Source organism: Bubalus kerabau, chromosome 6 (assembly GCF_029407905.1).
Source record: "Bubalus kerabau isolate K-KA32 ecotype Philippines breed swamp buffalo chromosome 6, PCC_UOA_SB_1v2, whole genome shotgun sequence".
NCBI classification, from domain to species: Eukaryota; Metazoa; Chordata; class Mammalia; order Artiodactyla; family Bovidae; genus Bubalus; species Bubalus kerabau.
The window spans coordinates 26168667-26193421 of NC_073629.1; the positions used below are offsets into that span (position 1 = coordinate 26168667).

The window sequence follows — 24755 nt, forward strand, 5'->3', positions numbered from 1 at the left end:
TACAAGTCCCAGATTGAAGGAAAGAAATGACAAATTTTTGAGATTCGTTATTTTATTTCTTCAATTTATTTTGATTCATTTATTATTTTATGCCTCGTGGTTCTAAAAGTTTGTGTGATTTACTGAAAGTCAGATACCTAGTAGCTTTGTTGAGCCATGAGTGGCTTGGTAGTTGGACTTAGATTTACCTATGATTTCAATACTTCTTTGGCCTGCAGGTGCTGGAAGAGAAACATCTGTCTTACATAGCATGTCATCTTATTGGGGTAGCAGAAACTCAAGTGTGGAATACTACAGAATAATATCTAGCTCCTGTAGAGTCACATTACACTGATTTAACTGAAGTCAGTTGAACTAAATATGATTGCAAAAGAAAAAGAGGGAGGGAGAAAGGAAAGGAAGGAAGGAGGGATAATTTAAATTGTACAGATAAATTTGCACTCCCTGATTCCTGTGGGCATGTTCCACTTTGAAAGTGAGGTGAGTATCAGTTGATGGGTCTTAGTTACCTCTTACAGAAGCAACATCTTGCTTCATTTATGAGTCAGAACTAAGAGATTTACTTTATGCAAGTCCTTTTGCTTTCCTGACTCTAATCTTATGTCTCCTGTGAGGTTTGTTCATTTAGGAGGTGACTTACTCATTGCCCCCTGGAGACAGGAATGGCAACCCACTCCAGTATTCTTGCCTGGAGAATTCCATGGACAGAGAAGACTGGCAGCCTACTGTCCATGGACTGGCAAAGAGTCAAACATGACTGAGTGACCTTCACTTCACTTACTCAATGTCAGGCACTGTTCTAGGCATGGGAATACAGCAATTAAGAAGCCAACGTCATATGCAGCTGAACATACTATGAGCAGACCTAGACCATAAGTAGACAAAAAGTTCAGATAATATTAAGTGGTGTCACATAATGTAACAGTATAATGTATGGAGAGTATCTGAGGAGAGAGATACCACTCAGTTAGAGGGTTAGAAGGCCCTTCTGTGAAGGGACATTTAAGCTGAGACAACAGAGACAAGAGGGAGGCAGCCATGCAAAGACTGAGGGAAAGGAAAATTCCAGAAAGCGGGAACAGCAAACATGAAGGCCCTTAGAGGAGAAGAAATAGAAATAAAAAGAAGGCACGGACCTGGAAGAAAATGGGCATTGGAACAGTCAGAGGAAGATGAGGTCAGAGAGGGGGGCTGCAGTAAGATCCCGTGAGGAGTTTTGAGTTTTATTCTAAGAGGTGAAAGTGAAAATGGTTCAGTTGTGTCCGACTCTTTGCAACCCCATGGACTATACAGTCCATAAAATTCACTAGGCCAGAATATTGGAGTGGGTAGCCTTGCCTTTCTCCAGGGGATTTTCCCAACCCAGGGACTGAACTCAGGTCTCCCATGTTTGCAGGTAGATTCTTTACCAGCTGAGCCACAAGGGAAGCCTACAAATACTGGAGTGGGTAGCCTATCCCTTCCTCATTGGGTCCTCCTGACCCAGAAATCAAACTGGGGTCTCCTGCTTTGCAGGTGGATTCTTTACTGAGCTATCATTCTAAGAGGAGTTGTAGTCAAACCCCACCAGAAGGTTTTGAGCAGCAGGGTCATTACATGACAAGCTTATGTTTTAGAAAGATCCCTCTGGCAACTGTGTGGACAGTGGCTCATGAGAAGGGAAAGGGGAGGACTGGAGAAAATGGAAACAGGGAGGAAGCAACAGAGGATATTTGTGAGTGTGGACAGAGATCTGGACTAGGGGCTCAAGGCAGAGGTGGTGAGAAGCAAATTAATTGGAAATATATCCAGTGTATATATGTATATGTTTGTGTGTGTGTTTGTGTGTGTGTGTGTATCAGAGGTAGAGCCAGCAGGGCTTGCTTGTTGATCAGACGTGGGGCTGAAACAGAAGAAGAATCAAGGGAATTCCTGGGTTAACTAATGTGACCAGTTGTGAGGCTGAGAAATGGTAGTTGCAACAAGTTTCCAGGTGGTGTTGATTCACTGATACAGGATCATGCGTTGACAACCACTGCCCTATGGAAAACTCTAGAATGTAAAATCAGGCAGAGGAGGAGGCAGTAAAGGCAACTAAGAAGAAAAAGCCAGCAAAATAGGTGAAAAATGGGAATGTGAAAATCACTGAGTGTTTTGAATATATTAAATGCCCCTGAAAAGTTGAGTAAGATAAAAAATAACAGTGGAATTGGATACAATTGTGGTCACTGGAGACCAAAGCCAACTGGAGCCGCTATGTATAGAATGGCTAAGGAGGAATCAACAACAGCAGCAGGAATGGATAGCTGTAACCCAGAGCTTTGTTGAAAAAATAAAGAAGAAAGACTGCAGGTGGAGGGAGCTGTGTTACTAAGTGAGAGGTTTTGTTTTGGTTTTGTTTTAAATTAGACATAGTAGGGACTTCCCTGGTGGTCCAGTGGCTAAGACTCCATGTTCCCAATGCAGCGGTCCCAGGTATGATCCCTGTTCAGGGAGCCAGATCCCATATGCCACAACTAAGAGTTTTCTTGCCTCAACTAAAGATCCCGTATGTGGTAATGAAGATCCTGTGTGCTGCAACTAAGACCCAGCACAGCCAATTAAAAAAAATGTTTAATTAGACATACTAGTAGAACATGTTGATTTGCTAAATGATGATAATTCTGCATCAAGAGAGAACTTATGATGCAGGAGAAGGGAACATAATTGCAGGACAGCAAAGTGTTAAAAAAAAGGTGAGAGACCATGACCTTTGGGAGACCCTGAGTCAAAGCTATGGTTTTTCCAGTCATATATGGATGTGAGAGTTGAACTATAAAGAAAGCTAAGCACGGAAGAATTGATGCTTTTGAACTGTGGTGTTGGAGAAGACTCTTGAGAGTCCCTTGGACTGCAAGGAGATCCAACCAGTCCATCCTAAAGGAAATCAGTCTTGAATATTCATCAGAAGGACTGATGCTGAAGCTGAAACTCCAATACTTTGGCCACCTGATGTGAAGAACTGACTCATTTGAAAAGACCCTGATGCTGGGAAAGATTGAAGGCGGGAGGAGAAGGGGACGACAGAGGATGAGGTGGTTGGATGGCATTACTGACTCAATGGACATGAGTTTGAGTAAACTCCAGGAGTTGGTGATGGACAGGGAAGCCTGGTGTGCTGCAGTGCATGGGGTCACATAGAGTCAGACACGACAGGGCATCTGAACTGAATTGAAAGACAGAGTTGACCTTGGATGTGAGTAGGGTCACCTCATCCACAGTGGCAGGAGAGAGGAGAAAGAATACAGGTACATGGGCAGGTGGGTTGTGGTTTGGTATTGGGAAGGTGAATGAGTGTGACGTCAAAGGAGTGGATGTAATGAGAGCACAGAAAACCCATTCCAGAGAAACAGGAAAGCAAAGCAAGAAGGCGTGACTTATTGTTTAAAGTGACAGTGTCTATTGACTGGAGCTCTCAGGAGGTCAAATAATTGCTCAGCAGATATGATAGAGTAATAAGATGGTGATCTAGAGAGGGAAGCTTAAAACAGAGTTTTGGAAAGTGATAAAATGATTGGTGTTAGCAAGGGCAAAGATATGACCCTGGGAGTTTCTGAGATGGAGAAGAGGAAAAGATGAAGAAACAGGGTGATGGGAAAATCAGAGAGGACAGAGTTATCTGGGGATGTCACCAAGAGAGATGAAGGGGAAGACCGACTAAGGTGTTGGAACTGCAGTGAATGAAGGGAATGTTTGAGGTAGTCAGCGATTGACAGCTACTTGGAGATGTTAAGTAGTTGACATCTTTTATTAATAATAAAATAGTCTGAAGGCATGAGCTTCAAAAGAATGAGAGTGCTTGAAAGAGGAAAAAAAAAAGATTTGAAACTAGAGAAACACCTACAGCACCCCTTTTGTTGTTGTTCAGTCGTTCAGTCATGTTGGACTCTTTGAGACCCTAGGAACTGCAGCACGCCAGGCTTCCCTGTCCTTCACCAACTCCCGGAGCTTGCTCAAACTCATGTCCATTGAGTCGGTGATGTCATCCAACCATCTCATCCTCTGTCGTCCCCTTCTCCTCCTGCCTTCAATCTTTCCCAGCATCAGGGTCTTTTCAAATGAGTCAGTTCTTCACATCAGGTGGCCCAAGTATTGGAGCTTCAGCTTCAGCATCTGTCCTTCCAATGATTATTCAGGGTTGATTTCCTTTAGGATTGAGTGATTTGATCTCCTTGCAGTCCAAGGGACTCTCAAGAGTCTTCTCCAACACGACAGTTCAAAAGCATCAATTCTTTGCACTCAGCGTTCTTCATGGTTCAACTCTCACATCCATACGTGACTACTGAAAAACACATAACTTTGACTATATGGACCTTTGTTGGCAAAGTAATGTCTCTGCTTTTTAATATGCTGTCTAGGTTTGTCATAGCTTTTTTTCCAGCACCCCTACATACTGAAATACTTGAACTAATAGAGACAATGATGTGATTCCACTATAAGTGGTAAATTAAATTTTAATATAAACAATAAAGTTTAAAGCAGTTCAGAGTAGGAAGAGATTAACACAAGCAGCGGGGAAAGTTTTATGGGAGAGGTGATCTTAAAGAATAAATAGAGTTGCATCAGTTTTAAGATTTAAAATGGAATCACCTGAGACAGCCCTCATTTCACTTGAGGAAACTGAAACCTAGAGAAAGTCAAGCAACATTGAAAATCTGGGACTCTGCCAAGGCCAGAAAATGAGTTTTTTGACTCTGAATTTTCTGTAGTTTATTATACTGCCCTCCAGATGTAGGGAACAGAAAAGAGTATTTTATACTGAAAAAAAAAATAGAAAGGAAAGAATGTGTTCAAAGCTTGAGTAGAAATGAACTGGAAACAAATGTAAGTAGATTATTCTTATTTGGTAATAGTACAAGAAATGCTTGGAAAATACGGTAGAATCAGCTAGAGGAGATTTAGATTTGATGAAATAAAAATGAATTTGACAGCATTCACTGTGATAACACTGTGAAAAATCCTATGGCGACATAAACCAGTTTCAGGGGCAGTGGGCCGACTGTGCGGCCTGCTCCAGACTGCAGGAGGTATGTTCTGGGCTTGGCACCAGGCCCCTGAGATCTGATGGCGCTCTCTCATCCCAGCCCCATGTTCAGTGACACCATATTGAGAGCTTGAGTCAACCACAGTGAGAAATCAGCAAATGCCACAAATGTGCAAAGTATACCAACCAGGACAGTTTTTCTCCAGGGAGGCAGTTGTTAAGCTTTTCTCCAGCACACCAGCAGCAGCAGGGAGAGCTTGGGTGTATTCCACTCCCACATTGAAGGGGCCCCTCCCTCTGTGGCTGCTGCCTTCAGGGCAAAGGGTTGGAGCTCAGGAGAGGTGGATTGTGGCCTGCCCCCTCAGTCAGTTCAGTTCAGTTCAGTTGCTCAGTTGTCCAACTCTCTGCGACCCCATGAACTGCAGCACACCAGGCTTCTCTGTCCATCACCAACTCCCAGAGCTTACTCAAACTCATGTCCATAGAGTCAAAGACGCCATCCAACCATTTCATCCTCTGTCATCCCCTTCTCCTCCTGCCTTCAATCTTTCCCAGCAGCAGGGTCTTTCCCAATAAGTCAGTTCTTTGCATTGGGTGGCCAAAGTATTGGAGTTTCAGCTTCAGCATCAGCCCTTCCAATGAATATTCAGGACTGATTTCTTTTAGGATGGACTGGTTGGATCTCCTTGCTGTCCAAGAGACCCTCAAGAGTCTTCTCCAACACCACAGTTCAAAAGCATCAATTCTTCAGAGCTCAGCTTTCTTTATCGTCCAACTCTCACATCCATACATGACTACTGGAAAAACCATAGCTTTGACTAGACAGACCTTTGTTGACAAAGTAATGTCTCTGCTTTTTAATATGCTGTCTAGGCTGGTCATAGCTTTTCTTCCAAGGAACAAGCATCTTTTCATTTCATGGCTGCAGTCACCATCTGCAGTGATTTGGGAACCCCCCCAAAATAAAATTTGTCACTGTTTCCATTGTTTCCCCATCTATTTGCCATGAATTGATGTGACTGGATGCCATGAGGCCCCTCTCAGCCTCTGCTCAGAACTGGCTCAGCCACTTAGACATACATTTGTGGGTCAAAGCAAGTCCTAAGACCGAGCTTAGAGTCAGTGGACAAAGAAATGTGCCCCACCTACAGGGAAGCCATGCTCAGAGATGAGGTAAATAAAGCCATGCTCTGAGAGGAAGTAAAAAAATAAAAACAAAATATTATTGTGTGTAAATACTACGGTTGACTTCAGGGTAGAAACAGGGAGGGAACCGTTATTGGTTCTTCAGTTGTGTGAAGTCTGGCCATAATTTCAGATGATACCACTAGTTGGACCATACCAGGTGTTTAAATACTAAAATTCCTCTGTATCAGTTGATGACCAGCTGCTGCTTCAAGCCCCTCAAATACCCCCTCTTTTATCCCCATCCATAGGAAAGCCCTAGGTAGGCTCAGTGAATAGGAATTCATCTATTATGGGTGGTGGTACTGGGTTCGAAGCCTGAGTTGGAAAGATCCCCTGCAGAAAGGAAGAGCTACCCACTCCAGTATTCTTGACTGGAGAATTCCATAGACAGAGGAGCCTGGCAGGCCCCAGTCCATGGGGTCACAAAAGAGTTGAATATGAGAGGGTGGGAAGATTTGGGAGAATGGCATTGAAACATGTAAAATATCATGTATGAAACGAGATGCCAGTCCAGGTTCGATGCACGATACTGGATGCTTGGGGCTGGTGCACTGGGACGACCCAGAGGGATGGTATGGGGAGGGAGGTGGGAGGAGGGTTCAGGATGGGGAACACATGTATACCTGTGGCGGATTCATTTTGATATTTGGCAAAACTAATACAATTATGTAAAGTTTAAAAATAAAATAAAATAAAATAAAAAAAGTTGAATATGACTGAGCGACTGAAACACACCTGGTAGAAAGCAGAGCTAAGGCTCACCTAACTCCTTATATAATAACTATGACTTATATACTGACAGTGACTTATATATAATTATATAATGTCTTAAATAATGACATGTATCTAATATGACTTATATAATAACTTATGTTAAGGCTCTACCTCACTCCTCCTATAATAACTATGTTACAGTGAGCATGCTGTTTTAATTTTTTATTGGAGTGTAGTTGATTTATAATGTTATGTTAGTTTCAGGTGTATAGCAAAGTGAATCAATTATACATGTATATATGAAAGTTAAAGTGTTAGTCCCTCAGTTGTATCTGACTCTTTGCAACCCCATGGACTGTAGCCCCCCCAGGATCCTCTGTCCATGGGATTTCCCAGGCAAGAATACTGGAGTGGGTTGCCATTCCCTTCTTCAGGGGATCGTCCCAACCCAGGGACTGAACCCATGTCTCCTGCACTGTAGGTGGACTCTTTACCATATGAGCCACCAGGGAAGCCCTACATAACATATATCCACTCTTTAATTTTTTAATCATTGATTTATTTATTTTTGGCCAAGCTACAAGGCTTAGAGGATCTTAGTTCCTCTGCCAGGGATTGAACCCATGCCCCCTGCAGTTCAAGTGTGGAATTCTAACCACTGGACCGAAGTCCCAGTGACATGCTCTTTAACCCCTCTATATCTTCTGTTTTCTCTTCTATAAAGCGGATAGAATGATATATACATCACAGTGTTGTGAGGATTAAATTTAATATATGTAAAATTCTTACAGCAGTGCCTAACTCATGAGAAACTCCATATCAGCATTTAGTATTAATAATAATAGAATGAACGATTGTTTGGTCCCCATCAGACTGATATAATGCATTGCAATAAGAGAGAAATATGCATATGGTAAGAAATACAAACAAGAAGATGCATCAGGCCATCATGATTATTGTCTATGTAGGCAATAGTGACAAAAGAGAGTAAATATATTAGAACACTGATCAATGATCTCCATCACTGGAGATTCTGATTCTGTTCTGGCCTGAAATACAGCTTACCTAGCATGTGGCTAGAGAATCTCTATTTTTCCAGGGTCAGCCCAGGGGATTAAGATGCACAGATGAATTGGAGACACACTGGGTAGTTGTGTAGGAAAAACTCACAACTCATACAGAGCACTTCTGTGACCAGATATGTGTGAACTTTTATTACACCAAGCAATTCTACAGCACCAGCTGGGTGTCCTACAATTCAGTCCTTAAACTAACCAGAGTAGCACAGACTGTATAAGCTAAAGACTCGGTCTCACAAGGCTCCCCATCACCCACTTCACATGCTAATTGCAGGTCCAGGTTGTCACTTGAGCTTCTAACCAGTCAGCTATAAAGTGGGGTTCCCATGACCTGCTCTTATGCTTCCCTAATTTGCTAGAACAATTCACAGAAATCAGATATTATTATATAATAAGGGACATGATAAATGGCACAGATGAATAGACGTAGGAAGAGGTACTCAGGGCCGGGTCTGGAAGGCTTTAGCACAGTAGCTTCTGTCCCTGTGGGACTGGGGTGCACCCACCCACCTGGCATGTGCTCACCAGCTTGGAAACTCTCCAAACTCCATGCTGTAGGATTTTTGTGGAGACTTCATCATGTGGACATAATGAACTCCATCTCCATATGCCCTCTTCTTCCCAGAGGATGAGAAGTGGGGCTGAAATTTCCAAGCTTCTTGTCATGGCTTGGTTTTCCTGATGACCAGCCCCCATCCTGAAGCTATCCAGGAGCCCACCAAAAGTCACTTAATTCAGATCAGAAGAAACTCCTATCACCCAAGAAATTCCAAGGGATTTAGGAGCTCTGTATCAGGAATCAGGATCAAGGACAAAATATTAAAAGATGCTCCTGGTACTCTTATCATTTAGGAAATTAAAAGAGATTTGGGAACACTGTGCCAGGAACCAGGGGCAGAGGCCAAGAAACATCTTCTATTACCTCACACTATCGGGAGTGTGTTCTTGTGGACTTAGTAAGGACTCTTCAGTTTGAGAACTGAATCTCAAACTCATTGAACAACAACAAAACACGGGATGGGTTGGTGCTTGCTGATGCTCAAACCAAAGTAAAGTAGCCATGGTGCTAGCCCACGGATGACCGGATACATTCACGCAGGCTTTTCAAGAGAGTGTTCACATCTGCCTGTCTGTCTTTCTCGGCATTCTCCATGTTGTCACATCCCTACTCGTCCCTGTGTGGTTTTGTCCTCTCCTACAAAGAGCGAGCTGTAGTCGTGTGGCAGGGACATGTCCAGAGAGGTTAAAAATTCTGATTCTTCCAGACCCATAACCCTGCGAATAAGATAAAATCATCCCTGTTAGCTTCAGGAAATATCTTGGTCAAGGGCCTGCGTTGTTTTTGAGGACTTGTTGAGAACTAGTGAAATGCTGGGGCTTCCCTGGTGGCTCAGATGGTAAAGAATCTGCCTGCAGTGCAGGAGACATACATACAGACAAGGCATGGTTAACGTACAGGTGGTACTTGCCTGCAGACAGTGGACACTCAGATATTGGTTTCCTTCCCTTTCCTCTCTTGATGATTTAAATTCAAGACAGGATGTTTTAAAAAGGTGACCTAAAGCGCAATTTTTAGTAAACCTCCTGGATATTTAGAGAAATACACACAACTGCAGCTATGTAGCTTATCTACTTTGACTCATTCCTTCACCAAATTTAGTGATCTGGGGATTTAATTTCCTGGCTTACTTTATCTATGATAACTCCACCCCCTTTTCAAACTATAAACTTACTAGTTGTAACAAAGAAATTCTTAAGATTTTTATACTCATTAGTTTGAAGAAATCTCTGAGAGTCAACATTTTATTGAACTGTACCTTGCTGATTTATAGGCAAGTCACTCAATTTCTTAGAATCTGATTTTTCTCATTTATTTAAAAAACGTGATGCTAATAGCATCTGCCCTGCTCATCTCATAGGATTATTCTGAGAACTAATGTTAGGTCAAATCTTGTTGTAAAATGTAGATCAAACAGTAGAATTATTAAAAGCCTTTATTCCTGAAAGGGAATTTTCCAGGTGGTGCTAGTGGTAAAGAATCTGCCTGCTAATGCAGGAGATGCAGAAGATACTGGTTTGATCCCTGGATCTGGAAGATCCCCTAGAGTAGGAAATGGCAACCCACTCCAGTATTCTTGCCTGGAAATTTCCATGGACAGAGAAGCCTGGCAGGCTACAGTCCATGGTGCCGCAGAGAGTATACAAGCTTTTTAAGAAGAAAAGAAAATGTCCCAAGTGGGTTCTGTGTTCTTTTGCGCCCTGGTATGACCTTGGGCATCTTTGGAAACAATTTCACGTGGTGTAATTTCAGTGTTTTCTCTAACAGAACCAGAATCGTGTATGCCTCTGAAAATTCCAACCCAGTCATTGCTGCAGGATGTGGCAGGACAAGCAAGAAAAGAGAAAGTGAGGCTACCTCATTACTTGCTGAGTTCCAAGCCCAAGTCTCAGCCTCACGCAAAGGTAAAATGGACTTGGAAATAAATCTGCCAGAGCCAGTTAGAGTTTTAAGTATTCCTGGTTGATTGAAGTAACTGATTTCCAGCCACCATGTAACTGCTATTTGCTATATGAACCATCTCAACATGAAGGGCTTCAGGTCACACCAGGGATAAACCAAGGCAGTACTTTGCTAGAGTCAACTCATATAGGCTCATGAGAGGAATTATATGAGCCAGCTGTTAAGCCATCACTAGCTTGTAGTTGGCAAGCTTCCATGGTGGCTCAGTGGTAAAGAACTCACCTGCAGTGCTAGAGACTTGGGTTCAGTTCCTGGGTCAGGAAGATCTCCTGGAGAAGGAAATGGCAATCCACTCCAGTATTGTTGCCTGGGAAGTCCCATGGACAGAGAAGCCTGGATGGCTACAGTCCATAGGGTCTCAGAAAGGTTGGACATGACTTAGCGACTAAATCACAACCAGTTTGCAATCAGCCATGCTTGGAGTTTTTCTGCCATAGAAATTAGCAGATGCTACTGATGAAGGTTCTTTTCCAAGAGCCAGTTTACCAGCCCACTGCTGGCTAAGGAGATCATTGGGCACCCTTCTCATGACTCTTAGGATAAAATCCAGATGACTTAGTGTGACTGCAAGGCATGGCTCCATTTGCTTCTTTACCCTCACGCTTTTCCAGACTCATTATACTTCCCCCATTGTGGCCTTCTATTAGTTCTTTCAAAGTACCAAACTCCTTCCTCAGCGCCTCTAAGATCCATCTCAGCTATGTTGGAAAGCTTTCCTAGAGCCCACCAACCAAGTTTTGTTAGTCATCCTTTAGAAATTTCATGGCACACTGTGTTCATTGCAGTCAGAGAATGTACTGCGATATGTATAATTGGCATGTGGTAGGAGTGCTTCTCAAACTTTAATGTACATGTGAGTTATTTAGGAACCTTGTTAAAATATAGATTCTGTCTCACTGGGTCTGCTGTGAAGCCTGAGATTCTGCAGTTGTAACAGGCCCCCAGTGAGGTCAATGCTGCTGACTTGGGAAATAACTGCATAGGGCAATGGTTCGCAAAGCATGATTGTTTGACTGTCAGCATTGGCAACACCTGAGAACTTGTTATAAATGCAAATTCATGGGCTCCATCTCCACTAGATGTACTAGTGGAGAAACTTGGGGGTGGAGTCAGCAATTTGTTCTCAGTAGACAGTGCTCCTCTGCAGAGTAGGTTTCCCTTATCTTTGTAGGCCCTTCCCTTCTGCACCTACCTATTCTCTACTTGAGAATTCTCTACAGAGGTCCCCAACCTCCAGGATCCAATGCCTGATGATCTGAGGTGGAACTGATGTAATAATAATGGAAATATAGTGCACATAAATATAATGCACTTGAATCATCCAGAAACCATCCCTATCTACCCCTGACCCATCTGTGGAAAAATTGTCTTCCATGACACTGTTCTGTGGTGCCAGAAAGTTTGGGGACTGCTGCTCTACCCGACCCCATCCCAGACTTACTAATGGAGAAGCTCTGGGAGTAGAGTCAGCAATTGGTGTCTTAACCAGTCCTCCCGTTGGTTCTGATGGAAGTTAAAGTATGATAACAACAGGCACAGAGGGAAGAGCACCAACTTTGGAAGCAGGTAAACTTGAGTCTGAAACTTTAGTCTGCCACTTACCACTTGAGCAAGTTACCTCTCTTCCAGTTCTCTGAACTTGAACTTCCCTATTCTTAAAGCTTAAAATACTTCCTTACTGTGCTGTGATAAAGATTACATAGACCATAAATGTTCATTTCCTCTCCCAGCCAAGCAGTTATTTTCCTCCAGTGACAAAGCCTTTATTTACCTGAAATATAATTGACATACAAGATTATGTTAGTTTCATTTGTACTACATAGAGATTTGATACTTGCATACATTATAAAATGATCACCATGAGTCTAGTAACCATCTGTCCCATACAAAGTTATTACAGTATTATTGACCATATTCCTTACATTACATTCCTGTGCCTTATGTATTTTATAACTGGATGTTTGTATCTCTTAATCCCCTTTACCTATTCCATCCCCCCAATCCCTTCCTTTTGGTCAACCATCCATTTGTGTTCAGTATCTGAGTCTATTTTCATTTTGTTTTGATTGTTTTGTTTTTTAGACTCTACATATGCAACATACGATATTGCCTTTTCTTTGAATTATTTTACTTAGTATAATTCCCTCTAGATCCATCCATATTGTTGAAAACGACAAGATTTCTTTTTTTATGGCTGAGGAATATTCTGTGTGTGTTTATATATAAGAATATATATATATTCATATATATGTATATATATCACATCTTTTTTTCTATTTGTCTATTAGTGAACATTTAAATATATGTTACTTTCATATCTTGGCTATTATAAATAATGCTTCAATGAGCATTAGTGTGGATATAAGTTTTCAAATTAGTACTTTTATTTTCTTTGGGTAAATATCCAGAAATAAAGTTGCTGGATCATATGGTAGTTTCTGTTAAATTTCCTTTATGCTGTTTTTCATAATGGCTGCCCCAATTTACAATTTCATCAACAGTGTATGAGGATTCCCTTTTCTCCACATCCTTGCCAACACTTGTTATTTGCTGTCTTTTTGATGATAACCATTCTGATAGGCATGAGGTTGCATCTCGTGGTTTTGATTGGCATTTACCTAATGATTAGTCATGCTGAGCATCTTTTCATGTATCTGTTACCTATCCTATATGTATGTCTTCTTTGGAAAAAAAAATTTTTTTTTCAGGTCCTCTGTCCCTTTTTTAATTGGGTTGCTTAACTTTTTGATGTGAGTTGTTTGAATGCTTTGTATATTTTGGATGCTGCTGCTGCTAAGTCGCTTCAGTCATGTCTGACTCTGCAACCCTATAGATGGCAGCCCACCAGGCTCCTCTGTCCCTGGGATTCTCCAGGAAAGAATATTTTGGATATAAACCCTTTATCTGATATATTGTTCACATGTATCCTTTCCCATTCAGCACTGCAATGTATAATTTGTTGATGGTTTCCTTCACTATATGCAAAAAGCTTAGTTTGTTGTAGTCTCATTTGTTTATTTTTGTTTCTCTTACATGAAGAAGCGATACAAAAAAAAAGTTACCAAGATTGATACCAAAGAGCATATTGTTTATGTTGTATTCTAGGAGTGTTATAGTTTCAGGTCTTATATTTAAGTATTTAATACATTTTAAGTATTATTTTTGGATACGATGTGAGAAAGTAGTCCACTTTGCTTATCTTGCATGGAGCTGACCAGTTTTCCCAACACCATTTATTAAAAAGGCTATCTCTTCCCATTGTAATTCTTGCCTTTGTCATAGACTAACCATAAAAGCATGTGTTTATTTATAGGTTTCATCATTATATAATGCCCTTCTTTGTCTCGTTACAGTCTTTGTTTTAATATCTACTTTTCCTGATGTAAGTATTGCTACCCTGGCTTTCTTTTTGTTTCTATTTGCATGGAATACCTTTTTCCATCCCTTCACTTTTAGTCTGTGTCTTTAAATCTGAAGTGACTCTCTTGTTGGCAGCATTTATATGGGTCCTGATTTCTGTCCATTAAACCACTTTCTGTCATTTGATTGGAACCTTTAGTACATTTACATTGAAGTAATTATTGATAGGTATGTACTTACAGACATTTTTTTCATGTGTTTGTAGTTCCTTTTTTTTGTTCATTCTTCTCTTAGACTCTTCCCTTTGATTACTGTTTTTAGTGCTATGTTTGGATTCCTTTCTCTTTTCTGTGTGAGTATATTTTATAGGTTTGTGGTTACCATGAGGTTCATACATTATAACATATAACTATATATATATATATACACACATACATATATACACACACACACACATGATTATTTTAAGTTAATAATCTCCTGGGTTTGAACGCATTCTAACAACTCTTCAGCTCTCCCTTACACACACACATTTTATGTTTTGGTGTCAGCTGTGTTACATCTTTTTGTTTTCTGTACCCCTTAACTCCTCATTGTGGATATATATAATTTTACTGCTTTTATCCTTTAACCTTCTATCCTGCTGGCTTTATAAGTGGTTGATCTACTACCTTTACTGTGTATCTGTCTTTATCAGTGAGATTTTTCCTTGCATAATTTTGGTAATTATAGTTGTGGCCTTTTCTCTTAGAGAAGTCCCTTTAACATTCGTGTAAAGCCAGTTTAGTGGCACTGAACTCTCAGCTTTTGCTTGTCTGCAAAACTCTTTATCTCTCTTTCAAATATGAATGATAGCCCTACCAAGTAGAGTGTTCTTGGTTGTAGATTTTTCCCTTTCATCACTTTGAATGTATTATGCCACTCCTTTCTGGTCCGTACAGTTTCTGTTGAAAAGTCAGCTGATGGTCCTATGGTAGTTCTCTTGCACATAATTAGTTGCTGTTCTCTTCCTTCTTTAAGATTCTCTCTTTATCTTTAATTTTTGGCATTTTAATTAATTTGTTGTGGAATGGGCCTTTTATGGTTAATCCTATTTGGGACACTCTGTGCTTCCTGGGCCTGAATGTCTGGTTTCTTCTCCCAGGTTAGTGACATTTTCAGTTATTATTTCTTCAAGTAAGTTCTCTGCCCCCTTTTCTCTTCTCCATCTAGGTCCCCTATTTGCAAATGTTAGTATGCTTGATATTGTCCCAGAAGTCTCTTGAACTATCTTTATTTATTTATTTTTGCTTTTTTTCTGTTCAGCTTAGGTGATTTTTACTACTGTGTTCCAGGTTGCTGATCCATTCCTCTGTATCATCCAATCTACTGTTTTCTTTCTAGTGCAATTTTTATTTCAGTTATTATATTTTTCACCCCCGGTTATCATTTTTTACAACTCTTTGTTGAAATTTCCACTGGATTCATTCATTCTTCTCCTGAGTCCAGTGAGCATCTTTATGATCTTTATCTTGAACTCTCTATTGGCTGGATTGATTACCTCTACTTTGTCTAGTTCTTTTTCTGAGATTATGTGTTGTTCCTTTGTTTGGAACATATTCCTGTGTCTCCTCATTTTGCCCAGTTCTCTTTGTTCATTTCCATGTGTGAAGTAGGTTGGTTACATTGTCTGATCTTGTAGAAGCAGCTCATGTAGGAGATGTCCCATGGGCTCAGCATCCTTTTTCCCTCTGGTCACCAGAGCTGTGTAGTTGAGGGGTGTCCTTGTGTGGGCTGCGTGAGCCTTTCTGTTGTGGTAGGGCCTACTGCCTTGGGTATGCTGGAGGCAAAACGGGCCCTGACTCAGTTGTCTGCAAGGCCATGCCTTGTGTGGTGACTTAAGGCTGGTTGTAGGGCAGGGGAGGCTTGCTGCCTGGTTTACTGCATGGCCTGGGGCATGGGGTGGGGAGGGGGTATGTGTGTAGGGCCTGAGCCTTTTTATTATCTTGCATGCTAGGTTGATTCAGTCGTGTCCAACTCTTTGCAACCATATATATATATATAGCCCACCAGGCTCGTCTGACCATGAGATTTTGCAAGCGAGAATACTGGAGTGGGTTGCCATTTCCTCCTCCAAGGGATCTTCCCAACCCAGGGATCAAACATGAGTCACTTATGTCTTCATCATCTTGGGAATGCAAAATAGAACCATTTTATTATGTTTTATTGCTTTTTTTCTTTTTCGATGAAGGCGCAAGATTCTGTTGGAGGAAGAGTGAGAACATCCTCTGTGGCATCTGCTGCCATTAATAATATAAATTCGTCTCCCTTTGGATTCCATCTTCTCCCACCCGTGGTGAAATTTGGAGTGCTCGAAGAAGGACACACCTATGCTACCACTGTAAAGCTCAAGAATGTTGGAGTAGACTTCTGCAGGTGAGGCCAGGGCTCCAAGTGTGTGCTCAGATCACCTTCCCTTGCTCTATGACTCTTCTTTGGTAGCCTATATCAGTGAATGTTTATTAGACTGAAATGTAATTACACCTGAACTCTTGAATCTTAACATTCATTCAGTCATTTGCTAATTCATCCATTCATTCATTCTTCAACAAATCAGTATTTACCAAGCCTCAATTATATAGTAGGTATTTCTTTATGTGCTGCTCAGTCATGTCCAACTCTTTGTAACCCTTTGGACTGTAGCCCACCAGGCTCCTCTGACCATGGAATTCTCCAGGCAAGAATACTGGAGTGGTTTGCCAGTTTGATAACCTCTAGGGGATCTTCCCAATTCGAGGGTTGAACCCACATATCCTGCATTGCAGGCTGATTCCTTCCTGCTGAGCCATCAGGGAAGACCCATTTCTTTGCCTTACCATTAATGATTATTCTTACTTTAGTAGGAGCACCTCAAGACCTGATATGTCCCAGCAAAAAAAGTCAAAGAGAAGTTGTATAAGTGTTACACTAAATAATACAGAAAACAATAACTAATGTGGAAAACTTGAAAGTCCATTTCTCAAATCCACCACCAACTATAACACCAACTAATATTTGTTGACACTCTGTGATCTAAACATGATTTTAATTATGTTAATTCTGCATAATTGAGGCAAAAAGGAAAAAAATTAACCCTTAATCATCAAGGTCACTTTGACTCTAATGATGTGACTCAAAATTAATAGCAAATAACTTAACTCAGAGTCTGTATTCCCAATAGAAAATATACTCTATCTGGCATTAAGTGACAAGAAAGTCACTTCAGTCCTTCATTTCCAGGTCAAAACCAATAGAATCTTAAAGTGTGTAGAGATCTTGGAGACTGTTATAATATAAGGGAACTGAGTAACTTGTCTTAAAAGGTCTTGTAGGCTTCAGCAAGGGTAGATCTCCGATCCCCTGAGTGCCAGTTCATTGGAGCACCTTGCTTTATCAAAACAGCTGTGGTCACTGCTTCTTGTGGGAGATCAGTCCTTCCCGTTGGGTCCATATACCATACATCTATTCCAAGACAATTCCCAATTACAAAATCTCCTCTGTACTATTTTGTAGTAACCATCAGGATTGTGGGGAACTTTACCCCCATAAAAATGGGATACACATATATTTCAGAATGCAGAGTTATTCTCAGTGTCACTAACAAGTCCTTTGAGAGCATTTATGATTCTGGACTCAGAATTGGAAGTCAGACAGGGCATAGCTACAGGAGCATCTGATTGAGAAGATCACTGTTCCATTTTAGTTGAGGCAGGTCCTCAACTCCAGGGATCATGTTCACTTCCTTGGAAAAAACTTGATGAGGGCATCGCACCGCCAGCTCAGACATCATTGCTTTTTGGGGTTGTTGCCACAAAATGGGTGGGGAGAAATGGAGAGTCAACCTCAAACTTAGTTAAACTCACCCAAGGAGACCCTGTGTGTCCAGTATAGAATTTTAGTTTTAAGATTTCACTCCTCAGCTTGTTCAGTTCAGCCACTACAGGGCAGATAGCAAAGCGGATGGTAGAGGGAACCTAGTTGGGGTCAACATGGAGATAGACTGCCCTTGACATTTTAATTTACTCCAGGTCTTTAACCTTCAGGCAGAGCCCACAAACCGCAGGAAGGGGAAGAGATCAACAAGTACCATGTGTGAGTCCAGGGCTTTTCAAGTTCTCCTACGTTTTCTGAGCCTTTTCTGTTTCTGTTCTCCCCAAACATGCAAACCCCATACCACGACAGAGCAAGACTGGCTCCCACGCTCCACTGCTTTCCAAAAGAGCCTTTATTCTTCAGCTTAATGATCTGGCAGTCAGCATTTGTGTTCGTGCTGGCGGCTACGCCGCAGTGCACACGCCAGCCAAACATTCACAACCCTCTGCCCAGGCCCAAGCTGCTCGTCAGCATCTGATAACAAAGGGTTGAAACCCGGTTTGGAGTCAGTTTGACGCCGATGAAAACTGTTGGAAAGGCAGTTGTGAAACAGGCCCCAGATTCTTCTTCCAACTGGATATTAGATTGTTTTTCTACTAGTCTGGACCCCCTGCTCCCGTGTAGCCAATATTAACACCTTCCTGATTTTATTACTTCCCAGTTCATTCATGCTCATGTTTTTCATTATGGCATTAGTTCATTCCCATCTTTTTTTCCTGGTAGGTTTAGGGTGAAGCAGCCTCCACCCAGCACTGGGCTGAAAGTGACTTACAAACCTGGGCCCGTAAGTCCACGTGCTATGTCTTGTGTGTGTCCATATGTGTGTGCATACAGATATGTATATGTTTCCAGTGCAGTGAGCTTTCGTGCCATTCTACCAATTCAGTTTAAGCCATTTGTAAGTCGACTTTTTCTAGTATCATAAGCAACAGATTCCTGGCACTGGTACACTGTCTGGCTGTTGTCACTTATTTCATGTAACAACCATAAGCACTCCAATGTGTAAGTAGAATTAAACTTCCAGCTATGGAACCATTTCTGAAGTTCACTTCACTTGCCCCAGTACTGCAATTCTATACAGTTGTCTGAAAATACCTTTAAAAAAATTAAAATATGATTTAACGTGCATTTGGTAAACTGATTACCTAAAGATATCCTGTGACAAATCCTTCTGCAAAGTGAGAAGTCATTGGAAAAAATAAATACTTCATTCTTTACATTTTATGTAAATCTGTTCTGCTCTCCTGGTATTTGTCAGAGAATAGTAAAGAAATAGTAGCATATTTAAATTAACCATCTGTCTCATTTCTCCAAAAATCTCTGAAAATATGAATTCCAAAATGTCAAATTGTTCTGATTTTATATGATACATTATATTTAGTATAAAATGTGTATTGCCACTTACTTCAAAATATAATTTCAGAGGTGTAGTATGATTAAACACGAGGTTATCTCAAAATATAATAAAATCACACTCATCAACCTTGACTTTTATTTCTTGGTCAGTATATCATCTTTTGATTTAACACTCTCGTCATCTCCTTAACAAGCTTTGAGCTCCTCCCGTATGCCAGCAATAGTGCCAGGCTACAGGAGATGTTAAAAATGAGTGAGACATAAGAAGTATACAAAGCAGGCACATGGTAGGCACTCAAGAGATGTGTGACAGAGTAACAGATGGTGTAAGGAAGACTGGTAGATAAATGAACCATTCATCACCGATGGGGACTGCACAGGCTCATGGGAACTCTGAGCAAGCGCATCCAGTCCCATAACCAGCACATTATGCTGACTGAATCCCAAGATCTTAAAGCAGTCACGGTTGCTGTGTGTTGACACAGAAGAATGGGTTGGCTGTAGTGCAAAGTCAGCTGGTTTCTTGTAACTGCGCTACCAAGCAGCTCTGTGATGCCGTTGGTTAATCCTCTGCGCCTTGCTTTCCTCATCTATAAAAGGAGCTTAGACTGATCATTTCTCAGCCCTCTTGCAGCTCCAATATCTTATGATCTATAAAACAGTAATATGTAGGCCGCAATTCAAAAACAGAAATCCTTTTGGGGATTCAATCCACTAATTTACGAGGACCTCTCTGAAACACTTCATCACTGTCCCATGTCAGAATTTCAGAATCTTCACAACATAGAACAAAAAAACACAGTTAAAGGAAGCTTTTCTCCCACTGTTCTGGGAAGTTCACAAATCTTTTTCATTTTAAGTAGGGATTATGCCAAAACCCTAAACGACTGCTAAATCAACCTTTATACATACTAAAAACCCAAACTCACTCTATACCTTTTTTCTTTCTGATGGTAGTTTTGGCTCTGGCAGAAAAATGTAGCCTACAGACTTCTCTGTATCTAAACCTCACCACTGTTCAGCTTGGTTCATTGCCAGCACTACATGAATGCACTCCAAACCCAGGTAGACCTGTGTTATGGCAGCCCTCCAGCTCCCCTCGTGCAGCGTCGTCATCCCCCAGCCCTGCTCTGATTGTTGGGCTTGGAGGGCTGAGGGCCTGGTTCTCAGAAGCTGCTGGATACCCTCCAGCGTGCGGACATCCACAAGCACGGCACTGAAAAAACTGAAACATTTTTCAATTCTATTATTTATAAAACCCAATTGAAGAAAAAAAATTTATATTCGTACCTAACTGCTTTCCGTGTGGTAGTTTCTGATTTATTTTTTCCAGATAACTGTTCTCACATTGGCTTTTTAACCCACCTCCTAGGGAGGTGGCTTCCAAACATAAACAGCCCTTTCTTTCCTGGCTTAGTGTTCTTTTCAGGGGACAAGGCAAGAAGCCCATTCCTTGCTGTGTTTCTCCTTCATGGTATATCAGGTTTCTTTTTTGTTGATACATCCTCTTCCATGTATCTTTCAGATCTAAGCAGTTTGGCATTTAAACTAATTCTGTCTCCCTCTACTGGCTTTGCCATGTTACAAGTCCTACAGTAGGAACATGCTAAACCATGGGGCATGAGCACAGGAATTGTGGGATTCACCTAGTCTCTTAAATTTAAGATTAAATTTATGTTTATCTTTGATTAAATTTATCTTTGTTTACAGAGATGACAATAAATAGAACCTCGCTACTGATATTCAAGAAATAGCACAATTACAGACATCATAAGGAGTTTGCCCTCCAGCACCCTGGCATTTAGATTCCTTATGCTTTTTCCCAAATGGCACCTGACTTTCTCCTTCAATTTATCCTGGGTCCCACCAACTCAGTGGAAATCTACCTAATTAATCCAAGTAATTCTTCTAAATGCTGAAACAGCAGTCATTCTTCTGTGCCAAATTGATAGATGAGGGAGCTAGATTGGAGAGTTTGAATAACTTGCTCAAAATCATGTGAAAATTTTGAACTTCTATACGTCTGATTCTAAAGCTTCATTGTGCATTTCAGGTGGCGGCTGGTTTGCAGGCAGAACTGAAAGTGGAGTTCTTTGCCATGGCTGTTGGGGAGGATGGCGCCAAGGGATTGGCACACATCTCTCACAATATAGAGATTATGACTGAGCATGATGTCCTGTTCTTACCTGTGGAAGCAAATATCCTTTAAAGTTCAACTTGAATCACCACATATAGTGTAAAAATTACATTTGAGCAAGGAGAACACAGAAGTCAAAATGGTGTTTCCCAATCCCCTCACATCTGCCCTCTGTAGCCTCATTTAGTCTAGTTTTAAAACCACAGAGTTAAATTTCTTAGGACAAAGACTTGTGTCTTCCTTCGTTTTTTGAAAGCATCTAGCAAAGTGCCTGACACATAGTACATGTAACTTTAAGTTGGATAAATCTCAATATTATTGGCCATCTCTGGGATATCAAACAATCAGAAATTTTTTAAAAAGCAAGTCTTTGTCTTAAGAAAAAATCCTGGTCATCTTCTTGGGGGATAGGAGATACCTTATTATAGGAACAGAATGAATAAGTATTGAATTACACATACATTCCTTCATATTGGTATCTCCTGTATATAGAATATATAGATACCAAGAACCTTTTATATGCCATGTACTGTATGAAATATTGTATCAAATATAAAAGTGAAAATTGAACTCTATCTTAAAAGGCTACATAAGCTGGTAGCAGGAATAAAATTTTCACACTTGATTGCTGTATTGTAACTCCAATAGTATGAATCATATACCACTTTGTGTTATAGGTATATCTATTTGATATTTGAGCTGGGTCTTATAGAATACAAAAACTTTTGATGAAAAGAGACTTAGGAAGAATGAACAAAACTGTAGCGATAGGAAAGCTCCAGTTGTTCAGGAGGGTAAGCAGGGAGTTCAATCTGTTGAGAGCTTAGAGTATTAGTAATATAGTGGTAAAGCTGGTTGGAATCAAGTTGTGGGAGATTTTGAATTCTTGGCTTAAAATTTATTATATAAGCAACGCTGAATCATTGAAATTCTGATCGACTGGGTGATATAATCAGCATGTCTTTATAAAAATGATTTCATTGTTATCATACAGGCTATGTTGAAGGAGAAGAGCTACTGGATATGCAACAAACCAGTAGAAGGTTCCTTCAGCAAGCCTTCAAGTGTAAGGAGAAGAACTATAGTGTGGCCACAGTAGATATGCAAGAGGGACGTGGGTGAAAGACCTCTGGCATGGGGTACTGTAAAACCTCAGGTGGGACCCCGTAAGAAAAGGAAGTTAGAGGACATAGAGTTCACTGGCAAGTGTTGGGGTTCAGGTAATGAATCGTGGAGATTCGGGACTGGGTCTCAGTTGAGGAGTCAGAGTTGAAAATATAATAATTTTAATTGTCAGCTGCAGAAGTGGTGATAGAAAGTATGGGGGAAATGAGTAGAAATTTGGGTTTGTTTAGGGAGCAGGAGAAAAAAAGAGAAGCCAGGAGAGATAGAACAAACAATTGGCAACGTGAAATATCTCAAAGAATTTCAAGGAAAATATGGACGTAGTTGACAGATGCTATGGAGCTGTCAAGGAGGATTCTGATTTAAATAGAAGCACTAGATCTTGTTGGGACAAAAAACTGCAAAACATAAAGAATGGCTGAGTGTTGAGAAAGCAGAAATATTGAGTATGGATGCACTTTCAATTTATTATTGAAGCAAAGAGCAAGAGAATATGGTGTCTCAGACTTGGGGAGGCAACAGAGCAAAGGGGAGATTTTCAGTTTAGTATATTTTGTATGCTTGTAGGCTGGAAAGAATGGATCAGAAGAGAAATATTAAAAATATGTATAAGAGAACTGAGGCAGCAATATCCAAAAGAAGGCGAAAGGATAATCAGGAGCAGAGCTGAAGGGTTAATCTTGGCAAGGGAGAGGGTAAAGATGGGCAAGGGAGAGAGTAAAGATGACCAAGGGTCTAGACATTCTAAAGTGAAAGAGAAATTAGGGGGAATTGTGTCAGGTGATCGTGATTCAATAGAAGTGGAGTTGTATTCATTTGTTTATGGGCTTCCCAGGTGGTTCAGTGGTAAAGAACCTGCCTGCCAATACAAGAGACTCAAGAGATATAAGTTCAATCCCTGGGTCAGGAAGATACCCTGGCAACCCACTCCAGTATTCTTTCCAGGAAAATCCTACAGACAGAGGATTCTGGTAGGCTATAGTCCAAAGCGTCACAGAGTCAAGTATGACTTAGCAACTGAGCACGCATGTTCATTCTTTCAAAGATCATAAGTATCCCTAATGTGCTAGGCATCAGGGATACGGCAATGAACAAGAGACAAATCTCTGCCTTTATGTAGCTTGCATTCCAGTAGGAAGACAGACAATAGACAAAATAAGTGAAATGTGGACTCTAATGGTAATAAGTACAATGTAAGAAATAGAAAATGTAACATAAGAAAGGAAGCACATGGAGAAGGAAATGGCAACCCACTCCAGTATTCTTTCCTGGAAGATCTGATGGACAGAGGAGCCTGGTGGGCTACAGTCCATGCGGTTGCACAGAGTTAAACATAACTTAGAGACTAAACAACAGCAACAACATAGGAAAGGAAGTACAGGGAGTGTTAAGGACTAAAATCTAAAATGAGTAAATTTAAAAATCCTTCTCACTGAGAAGGATTTCCCCCCTCTGGGAATTATGTCCTCTTCACACAAGTTATTAGATGCTGAATCTAATAACTGAATCCCTGCTGATGATCACAGCAATTAAATAATTTTGCATTTATTCTAATAACATTTCTATTTCCTTGCTTACAGATTAGAGACGATCTGTCTGGCACAGAGAGATGGGAAAAGAGTTTTACTAAATCTTTAGTCTACTTCCAGGGTCAACAATGATAGTTCATAGCCCATTTCTCAAGATCTATTCCCTCCCCTTCGCACCAAAAAAGCGTGAAATCTGCATGTTGGTGTGTTCCGGGACCTGGTTATGGTGATTTATGGTGCCTATAGAAAGGCCAGTCATGTAGCAGAGAAACATACACTAGAGGGCACCAGAGAAATTCCAGATCAATATCCATCCTTCATCCTCTAAGCTTGGCATATAGAATTTGCATTAAATAGAAAATACTAAAAGTGATCTGATGCTGCTAAAGATTCTAATTCTAAAGTATTACCTGAGTTTGCGTATACAACTCATTTGTTCATGAAAATAATAGTCCTTAATGGGTATTTTACCAGTTTTAACAAGCAGCAATTATGATAAGAGACCAAAAGATTTTCCCCAGGGAAAAGAAAATCCCACGGTCCAGAGGATTTCTACAATTTCTTCCTCTGCACTCGGAGTCTTCATGTCCCGTAAAATTTCTCCACATTAGGAGTCAGGTAAGTAATACATTTGTAATTTGATTGTCATCCATTCAAATTTGAGGCCATAGACCTCACATTTGTTCTCATCTTCATTCAGCCAGCAACCACTGAGCCACTTAGTCTGGTGGAATTAAAATACTTGTTTCTAATAATAACAGCTACCCATTTATACTCATTATCCATCTAATCCTCATACTATCTACAAGGTAGATATTCTCCCACTTTATAAATAAGGAAACTCAGGCTCAGA

General features: G+C 40.7%; 1 protein-coding gene across 1 annotated transcript in view; it reads left to right on the plus strand.

The window, feature by feature from the left end:
- The window catches only part of LOC129654860 (sperm-associated antigen 17-like), a 330465-nt gene extending 305945 nt beyond the window's left edge, over positions 1 to 24520 (plus strand). Inside the window, exons 38-42 of the mRNA XM_055584600.1 lie at positions 10310 to 10446; positions 16095 to 16279; positions 18479 to 18539; positions 21165 to 21309; positions 24374 to 24520. Coding sequence (XP_055440575.1) covers positions 10310 to 10446; positions 16095 to 16279; positions 18479 to 18539; positions 21165 to 21309; positions 24374 to 24513 — 668 coding nt within the window. The 3' untranslated portion in view covers positions 24514 to 24520. The remainder of the gene's footprint in view (positions 1 to 10309; positions 10447 to 16094; positions 16280 to 18478; positions 18540 to 21164; positions 21310 to 24373) is intronic.
- The last annotated feature ends 235 nt before the right edge of the window (positions 24521 to 24755 follow it).